The sequence below is a fragment of the Micropterus dolomieu genome, linkage group LG21, assembly GCF_021292245.1.
Source record: "Micropterus dolomieu isolate WLL.071019.BEF.003 ecotype Adirondacks linkage group LG21, ASM2129224v1, whole genome shotgun sequence".
Lineage (NCBI taxonomy): Eukaryota > Metazoa > Chordata > Actinopteri > Centrarchiformes > Centrarchidae > Micropterus > Micropterus dolomieu.
Genome location: NC_060170.1, coordinates 3,420,891 through 3,431,055, shown reverse-complemented (window position 1 = coordinate 3,431,055; position 10,165 = coordinate 3,420,891). Strand labels below are relative to the sequence as shown.

Here is a 10,165-nt window from a genome sequence, read left to right as displayed (position 1 = left end):
GCGCTCTCTCTCGCTCTCTCTCGCTCTCTCTCTCTTTCTTCTCTCTCTCGCTCTCTCTCTCTTTCTCCTCTCTCTCTCTCTCTCTCTTTCTCCTCTCTCTCTCTCTCTTTCTCCTCTCTCTCTCTCTCTCTTTCTCCTCTCTCTCTTCTCTCTCTCTCCTCTCTCTCTCTTCTCTCTCTCCTCTCTCTCTCTTCTCTCTCTCCTCTCTCTCTCTCCTCTCTCTCTCTCTCTTTCTCCTCTCTCTCTCTCTCTCTCTCTTTTCTCTCTCTCGCTCTCTCTCTCGCTCTCTCTCTCTCTCTCTCTTTTCTCTCTCTCTCTTCCAAGCTGCTTTTAGTCACTTTTATCTTTTCTTTTTGTCACATGTGGGTCATTAATAAGCTCTGAAGTCATATTCAGAAGTTTGCAGTGATTGCTCCATTTCACTGTGGTTTACATTGCAATTACATTTTATGTTAAGCTGTCAAATTAAATACTCTTTACATGTTTTTGTACTCAATGATATTTAGTTGAGGCAGAGTTAATAAATTACGCAAATTGAATAATAATTTTTAAAATGCTGTCAAACATACAATAAGGTTAATACAATAAACCGTTTATATGATAAATTATTTTCATGTGGCGTTTTTTTTAAATAAAATAATTGAGAATTTATCGGTATTTATTTTGCTGATATTATTCTGCTGATACCTCTTCAGAAAAAAAACAGATTTATATATATGTTAACCTGTTGCTCAGAAAGTGCCTGTTATGATGTTATGATTGTGGCTCTGGACATAACTTGTTTTAACTAGCTAGATAAAAGGTAATGCCCTGGCAGTGGCAAATAGCTTTGGTTTTATGTTTGATTTGATTACATTAATTAAGTTGAGATTTACAAGAAATCTTTTATTGCTACTGTGTAAAGGGAATACTGCTGGTAAAAAGCACCTTATTTGTTTAAAGTGTTTACAAACCAGATGTTATTGCACTTTTGTGTATATAGCAGTACATTTAAATTAAAAGTCTGCAATACACTAGTTTAGAATTCATTATTCAATTTTGGCATTAACAATGCGATTAATCAAAGAAAATCATGCGATTAATCACTTCTTTTGAAGATATGCTTAAAAATGTGTGTTGTTGTTGCTTGTCTGCAGGTGAACCACTTACGCTGCCTGCATGAGTTTGTGGAGGCCCAAGCAGCTTACTATAAGCAGTGTCATCTCCACATGCAAGAACTACAGAAAGAGCTGGGAAGGTGAGAACCAGATGGGAGATAACACAGGTAGACGCAGGTACTTTGCCATGCGTACCTGCGATATCCTATCTTGCAAATCTGATCTGCCAATTTTTTCTTAGCAAGTTGCCTCACCATGTATATTGATATCAGCAGTTGTATGCTACAGCTGTTTCTGTTGATCCGAGAACAGATTTTTACATGCACTACATGTTTAATACCATTTAATTTATGTAATCCAGGCAAGCTTTAAAGTTGCAAAGCAGTTATAATTTTATAATAATTTTGTTTTTAATTCTTGTATTAAAGGCAAGCGCAGTAACAGCAATTTGAAATGACAGAAATATTTAATGTAGTTTTAGGAATCAAATCATTCATTTAATTTAATTTATGACACAAATGACTAATTTATTCTGTTTGAAATTTACCAATTTCAGTTATATTAAATAAAATTTGTCAAGGAAAAAAATGCATTTTGTAATGTATCAGCTTTTAATGATGAGTCAATTCTTGATCATCAACATGCCTGATGATTGGCAGAGGAAAGTAGAAATTGCCCTTCTAGTTTAAGTTCACATTAGTTTTTTTTTTTGCACATTTGGTCCAGCAGAAGCAGAAGTTGTCTCCTACAGGTGACCCTGGGTACTGCAATGGATATTCTTACAACTCATGAGAGGCAATGTTGCTACCGATACCTGCTGGTGTAGCTAATAAACTGCTCTCACATTTACAGATCTTTGTGGTACAGAGTGGACAAAATTCCACAAATGCGTAAAAATCGAAGTCAAAAATGTAATGTGACCTGCAAATTGACAGGAAATGATCCGCAAATGTGCAAAAACTGTTTTGTGTATTAAAATACATCCACAAATGCATAAATAACACTTGTATGTGGAATTAAAATATGTGTATACAGAGTAAATTGTACATATTTACAAATTGCACTGTATTTTTGTGGATATGTATAATGTAAAAATAGATGTTTTGGGTAGTGAGATATTTGTGTATATTTTTTTACAGATGTCCGCAGTACACATTGGACAAATATAAAAATACATATTTGTAGATAATGAAATATTTGTGCATCATAGTACACATTTGTGGATTGTTTTCTGTGGGTTACAAATATTAAAGTCCAATAAAATCTTCCATAACGTACAGCCCACGGCGACCCATCCTTGAACCATTACAGAGCTCATTACGGTTGTGGAAGAAGCACTCGATTATTAATTTAACATGCCCTGAAGCGTACAGTATGAACATTGCGGTTGCTGCGGTGATTGCCATCCTCCGCGGTAGGCTTGACCAACAGCGCAGTATTTCAATTTTGCGGTTATCGCAACAGCCCTATTGTGAGGAGGCATAAATATAAATAATGTTACATTATGTTTAATGTGCCAGACATTACTTGTAATTGATATATTTATTGTTATGAATACTATATTAAAGGAAATAATTTTAATATAGGATATTTCTCCGTACCAGTCAGGTCCTCTGGAGGCCTGTCTGTTTTTGTTGTTTTTGGTTTTGTCAAATCATAACAATTCATTTTCCCTGTCTCATGCCCTCAGTTCTGATGAGGACGTGTGAGTATGGCTCATCTTCTTGTGTGCTGATGTGATTTATCTTTCTCTTAGTGCATATGTTCTAACCCATGTTCTAACATTTGCTGGCTTTCCAATTCTGTCCTGTAAGTTTGGTCCTGTGTGTTCACTTCTGCTGCTCTGCACCACCCAGACAACAATGTCATTTCCTGAGGAAGTGTCGTTACATTTGTTGAGCTGCTGTTTTCTTACTTTACTGTGTTTTGGCATGGCTGTCTAAGACCAAATGCATTTCTGGACAGAAGAGCTTTGTCCGTGGAACCATTTTTGTTAAATAAATGGAAAAAATCTAATTTTCAGTCAGCAATTTCATTAACTTACATATGTTCCAGTGTAGATGTAGTGGTATTTATTTTGTTATTTATGTAAGTTTTATTTTAGTGCAATGCAGGTGTGAAAAAAATGCTGTAAAATAAGAATGTTTTCACAAATAGACATGTTAATAGATTATATTAATCAATTAAAATTTGAAGTGAATGAAATCTAAAACAAATCAATATGCGGAGGGACCTCCCTTTGCCTTCAAAACAGCGTCAGTTCTTCTAGGTACACTTGAACGTAGTTTCTGAAGCAACTCAGCAGGTAGGTTGGCCCAAACATCTTGGAGAACCTCTGTCCGTCCTTCTGTGGATTTAGGCAGCCTCACTTGCTCTCTCTTCATGTAATCCCAGACAGACTGGATGATAGTGAGATCAGTGCTCTGTGGGGGACATACCATCACTTCCAGGACTCATTGTTTTTCTTAAATCTTCAAGATAGTTCTTAATGCTATGTGTTTGTTGTTGTCATGCTGCAGAATACATTTGGGGCCAATCAGATACCTTCCTGATGGTAGTTCATTAGTATCAGCCTGTACTTCTCAGCATTGGGAAGACATTAATATTTCCCTAACCTTGCAAGGAACCTCCACCATGCTTCACTGTTGCCTACAGAGACTCATGTACCACTCTCCAGTCCTTCAGCCAACAACCTGCCCTCTGCTTCAGGCAAATATTTAAAATTTTGACTCATCTGTCCAGAGCACCTGCTGCCATTTTTCTGCACTCCAGTTCCTGCATTTCCGTGCGTAGTTGATTCGCTTGGCCTTGTTTCCGTGCCGGAGTTATGGCTTTTTGGGCCCAAGTCTTCCATGAAGGGCACTTCTGATCAGACTTCTCCGGACAGTACATGGGTGTAACAGGGTCTGTAGCAAAGGGCAAGAGCAGTCACCCTACCTGGATTCGAACACGGTTCTACAGGATACTTAACATGCAACTCTGACCACAACGCCAACAAGCCAGGCTAGTTGGTATGGCTGTCCAAGCACATTCTCAACCATAGTGACAGTACTCCGTCACAGGGTCCCACTGTTTTCTGCCAGTTATAAGTTTCTTTGGCTGGCCTCTGCCTCTATGGTCCTCCGCATTGCCCATTCTTTGTCCTTAGCACATCTGGAAACTCCTGCCTGCCTTGAAATGTCTGGGAGAGACCTTGCTGATGCAGTATAACTACCTTGTTGCTGTGCTCAGTTTTGCCATGGTGTTTGACTTTTGACAGTAGCTGTCTTCAGGAGCCTCACCTTGTTAGCTGAGTTGGGCTGTTCCTCAGTTTCCAGTTTTATTCCTCCTACACAGAGGTGTCTGTTTCGGTTAATGGTTGTGTTTCAACCTACATAATTTATGATCGTTAGCACCTTTTTTGTATAATTGTTTACACCTGTTGATATGCCTACAAAATCCCTGACTTTGTGCAAATGTTACTAGAAGAATTGATTGCTGTTTTAATGAGTGGTCACACTAAATACTGATTTGATTTTAAAGATTTTTCTTTTCTATTCACTCACTTTGCATTTTGTTAAAATCCATTAAATAAAAGAATTCTTACTTTACAGCATTTTTTCCACACCTAAAACTTTTGCTCAGTACTGCATGTTCTGACCATCACATCTGCCTGCTTTCCCTCAGTATTCCCAATGCCTTTGCACTGAACTCCACTCACTCCATGGCTACTGCTGGCCCTGCATCAGAAGACCGCAGCAGCCCTGTGGAGACAGACACTCTGAAGATTGAGGAAGTTCAGGCACCAGCTACAGGAACCCGCAAGGCCAAAGTCCTTTATGATTACGATGCTGCTGACTCCAGTGAGCTCTCCCTTTTAGCTGATGAGGTAAAACTGTAAAACTTTGTTGGAATTAAGGGACACAGGACTCCCTTAAATTAATTAATGAATATAAAAAATAAAAATAAAGAAATAGTTCAACAGGGACCAGTAGAGTGGTTTGAATTTGACAAAATGCTATTGAGCCCCATCCTTACACATACAACAACTTTTCCTATATGTATGGAGGTTTAGTTACAGTGCATGTACACTGTACACACAGGGATATGGATGCATAGGGATATGTAAAGGCTTTCATTTTCAAATGGGATTATAACAAGAATAACATTAGAGGAAATAATAGACATCCATAACATAATCAGTCTTCATAAGAAGTTGCGCTGACACGTTATTACTTCTGTCATAAATGTCAACCTTTGTTCAACAAAACTACACTAGCACATAGATAGAAAGAGTTCTTTGTTAATCCTAAAGGGATATTGCATTGTTAAGGGCACATAAAGGGGCCTTATCATCATTTCCAGCTTTGTTTGTTTTTATTCTCAGACTCCGCTAGAGTAGCTTTCATGATTTACAGTTCAAAAAAAAAATCTATATTTATCTTATACTGGCCCTATATGCAGCCCCTCTGTTTATCTTCTGTTTGAAACAAGCCATTTTGGCTCCTGTCTCTTTAAGGAACCCCTTTCTAAAAGCCCACTTTCCTCTGATTGGGCAACTTCCCAGGGGCTTGTAAGCAGTTTATTTTTTCCCTACCAGATTTTCGACAACTCTGCCCCCTACTCTGCCTCTGATTGGATAACTCCAGCCTAACCTTCATCAACCTAACCAATGGAGGCAATGAGTACTAGCCAACCAGAGGTGGTTTTTGAAAATCTGATGGGGGAAAAGATAATGCTTGTAAGCGACTGTAACCCAAGTTCTTTTTATACACGCAGTGCTGTGAGCCTCTTGCCAGTGAGCTTGACGGCTATGACAGCTACAGTAACTTAGCTTGGAAAACACTGCATTTGATGAAAATGAGATGATGAAAAATGAGACAGGAATTAGCCCCCAGAGCAGAGTATTTCTGGGGGCCAGTGTAGGTGTAGATACAAAAACTCTTGGCAGAGTCAGCTAGCTAATGGGACATCTAGCTCCACAGCTAACTGATCTAGAAGGCAGCAACTGTTAGCAGTAGTTAGCAACAAATAAGCCATCTGTCCAAAAAAGCCCTTTCTGCAATACATACTGTCTATCTCCACACTCCGTTTTCGTTCTGACCTCGGCTCAGCACGAAAGTAGAAAAAACATTAGAGACCTAGTTTTCTAAACATTCTAAAGCCTGAGCTTTTTAACTGCAGTGACAAATAAATGGCAATTCCTGAGACTGTTTCACAGTAAAGCTACTCTGTGCAGCAGCAGTAAGAAATGTGTTCATAAAAACGTCATTAGAATCCAGCGTGGGAATGGCAGAGTCCGTCACTAATAATGGAAACTACTATATAGAGAGGTAACTACAGAATGTAAATTAAATGGCCATTGCTGAAAAGATTCGGACCATAAATGGAATCAAAAACAGTTTGATTTCATGAAAACGGTGTATAATTTCAAATACCCTGCCCCTGGTCTTTCTACAAGCACATGCCACAGTATCACCACACGAAATGAGTGGCCAGAGTCTTGTTATGTAAAATTCTTTACCTGGTTGTTTTTTAAATATATTATATTTTGTTTGAAAGCCACTTTTACTCCTGTTAAGCTTTGCTCTAGCAATACAGTTTGAATATTGGGCTTAAAAGTGTCCATGTCCTCTGTGTTACAGCTCATTACAGTTCACACAGTGCCTGGAATGGACTCTGACTGGCTGATTGGAGAGAGAGGGAACCAGAAAGGAAAAGTGCCTGTCACATACTTGGAGCTTCTCAGCTAAAGAACACGCATGCATCGACACAAGACACTCACACACATGCACCTGTGTGTATGTGTGTGAGTGGGTACTACTAAAGCCATGAGGATATTTCATTCACAGTTAATTTCACACTCTTACACAAACTTTACCTTCAATAGCACTCCTCCACACTAAGCATTAGCAAAAGTGTTCAGTTGAACACACAAACTCATCCATGTGCTTCTCAGAACAAACTGGAGTATATTCACATGATTAACATCCGTGATAATGGAGACATTGTTACAGTGAGTACAGAAAAACCCCTACGGGGGTTAGTTAACATTCCTTTTAGATTTTTTGGGTGACTTATTATGACTATATTATTTTCCTATTTATTGTTGTGCATCCCAAAGGTAGACCAGATTAGACCTTTGCATCGTTGGAAACTGTGACACACTGTCTTTAGAGGGATTTCCATCCAAATGATGTTGTTGTACGTTGGTGTTTTTTTTTCAAGTGTCTTTATTGTCTCTTAAAGCCACCTTTGTAATTCTGGTAATGTTGCCTCTAAAATATGAATCCACCGCAATGTCCAATGTCTTGTCATTTAGTTAAGTCAGTTAAGTACAGTTCATCCCTGTATGACAGACATTGAAGAAGAATTGAAAACTAATGTGGTTGCAACAGACCACATCATGACGGACATGTCATTATGTTGTGTTGGCGTGTCAGATTTACTGATTGCTAGCCATGGACAAGGAAAACCATTAATGCCACTTAATGGTTTCTTTTAAACTGCTTCTTAATTTAAGTGAAAAAATGTGTTCTGTTCTTCCAATACAACATGAACAGAATTAGCATTTCTTTGTGTGTTGTATATATTTTATATCCACAATAGAAGCATTTAATATGATAAACATTAGCTTACACTAAAGAACAATGTCTGTGAAACAGCACATTTTTAATGGATGTTTTATCATCCTTAACTCTTTAGAAGTAAATTTGCCTTAACTGCTAATTGAAATTAATGTAATTTGTGTTATTTTAAGGAGCGATATATGTAAGAATTAAAGTTTAAGACATTCAAAAATTACGTTAGCACGCTAACCAGATAGCCTCAGCCCACTCTTGTCTTGTAATACCACTTTGTTCCACAAGATGCAATGACAAGATCCAAAAACTAATGGATGCGATGGCTGACCAGACTCCATTGAAACAGACCTCACAGATCATCTTAAAACACTCAATTCATTCAAATTGGACAGAAACAAAATACAAGTCCTCCAAACCATCTTTTTTTGATTTCCCACTGTTCCAATAGTCACCAACAGTGTTTTGGTCGAAATAAATCCTTTATTCGCCACATTAGATGAGGAAAGAACCAGCCGTTATATTGCTCTCCACAAAGCCAGCAGTTTCACACTGATGTGCTCTCAGACTACCTACCTAAACAAAGAACAGGGAAACTCGGATGACAACACATACAGAGGGGGTGTGATGTCAGTCTTTGCTCAGGATGCAGTTACTCCACTTTATCATTACATAGTAATGTTTTCAATCCCATATACCGAACCTTTTAGTGACAACATTTTGTGGACATTTGGATGGAATATAACTAGCAACAGTTTTGCTTGATTGAGTCATGTCATGTCATTCACTTGTTTAGATTAGACTTTCCAATATGGGCTTTTTGTTTTGTTTGTTTTTGTCTCATGCCTTTCCACAGCACTGAAGATGTCCCTCTGAACAATATGAACACCTGAGCAGCAAATAAACATGAACACTCCCATCCTAACTGCCTTAAGATGCTGGGAAGGAACTGCTAAGGCCCTCTGCTGCAAACCAGAGAATGTGCTTTTCACAACAAAATAAAGACTTAATGTACACCACGGACGGCATGCAAGACTGTAACTCTTTCTAATCACGTGTGTGTGTTTGTGTGAATTTGGTTTGCCCTAGAGGGTTTATTTGAATTTACGGCGTTCCTGTTGATGCTTTTTTCTCTGTTAATATTTTGAAGTGTCTTCAGTCTTAGTGCTGCATGTGCTACAGCTGGTAGCCTGTCCTGCTGAACATGTGAGTGTGTAAACAAGTATATGATGTAGCTATCTATGTTTGTGTGAGATCTGGAGCACCAAAATGTTTGCACAACAACAAATGTACTTTCTCATCCAGTATGTGTACATGCATGCACTTTTTCCCAGCCTGGTCTCACAAGATTTTGTGCAATGAGCACAATGTTTGAAAACGCAAAAATCTGCTGACAGAGAAGTGAACTTGACCCAAGTCTCTAGTAAATTGTTTTCTTACCTGCAGTCAATGAGACCGACAGGTGAGAATGGGTTCTAACAATTATTGTTGGCAGATGAATGTAACCTAATTGTGCTAATTTCACAAATCTTGGGGGTATTTTTAGTTTCTTTTACTTATGCTGTTGTGATTTGTTGTACCTCATCTTATTATTGTTATTATTATTTTGTCAATATATATATATTGCCCGTTCCTTAACCATGCTGAATGAATGCAATGTATGGGATTTAATAAAGTCTGATTTATTTGAATTCATTGACTTTTTCACAGCTACTGTCATTGGAAACATTTAAAAACCACTGTGGTCGAAAGTAGAAGCCAGTGCAGACATGTCTTTAGTTGCAGTTCCTATAAAACTTTTTTCCACAAGAGTATCATGTCTCAATTGCTCAACAATGTGGTGGTCATTTTAGAGTTATTGGCTTTGTTCAGATTCACATACTAACTAAGTTAGTAAATTAGTGTGAACAGTCTACAGTCTGCTAATAGCATACTTAATGGTTTATTTAGTAGGCAGTACATTCTGATTGAGTAGTAGGCAGTATGTTAGTATTGCCATTATGGAGCCATTGACCCTTAAATGGCATGTTTGGCAAGTGTTTCTGCCTATCACGGTCAGCCATGGTTGGTCCTTGCATATTCCATCTAAGCTCCAGCCAGGCATTCTCCACTTTTTGCCCATATTTGGATTCTTTCTGGCACTGAAATTACAGCAAGTGGTAAAATCAACACAGGTGCTACTTGCATGTTTTTTGACTATAATTTATTCACTTCAGGGTTGCAGTAGCAGAGGGGCCATTAGAACTGCACCGTCCTTCCAGTTGCAATATCCACTTTAAGCACTGAATCCCCACTGGTCTTAGCCACGCTGGCGGTGTGGCTCTAGCAATGTTGATCAGTCAGTCCACCACTTTTGTTCAGACTGAAATATCTCAACAACTATTTGATTTCCATGAAGTTTAGTAGAGACAGACAGTCATTAAGATTCACCAAAGTCATCTGTATTCATCCTCTGATGGTGTCCAGAGGATAAATCCTAATAACTTTGGTGATCTCCTGAATTTTCCT

At 38.3% G+C, this 10,165-nt stretch overlaps 1 protein-coding gene across 3 annotated transcripts in view; it reads left to right on the top strand.

The window, feature by feature from the left end:
* sh3glb2a (SH3-domain GRB2-like endophilin B2a) overlaps window positions 1–9,348 on the top strand; it is a 32,561-nt gene extending 23,213 nt beyond the window's left edge. For 2 of the 3 annotated variants that reach the window (XM_046035225.1, XM_046035228.1), the window contains exons 9-12: window positions 1,137–1,237; window positions 2,788–2,802; window positions 4,764–4,965; window positions 6,722–9,348. In XM_046035225.1, the coding sequence (XP_045891181.1) occupies window positions 1,137–1,237; window positions 2,788–2,802; window positions 4,764–4,965; window positions 6,722–6,829 (426 nt within the window). In that variant the 3' untranslated portion in view covers window positions 6,830–9,348. The remainder of the gene's footprint in view (window positions 1–1,136; window positions 1,238–2,787; window positions 2,803–4,763; window positions 4,966–6,721) is intronic. The other variant, XM_046035227.1, reaches the window with a different exon arrangement.
* The last annotated feature ends 817 nt before the right edge of the window (window positions 9,349–10,165 follow it).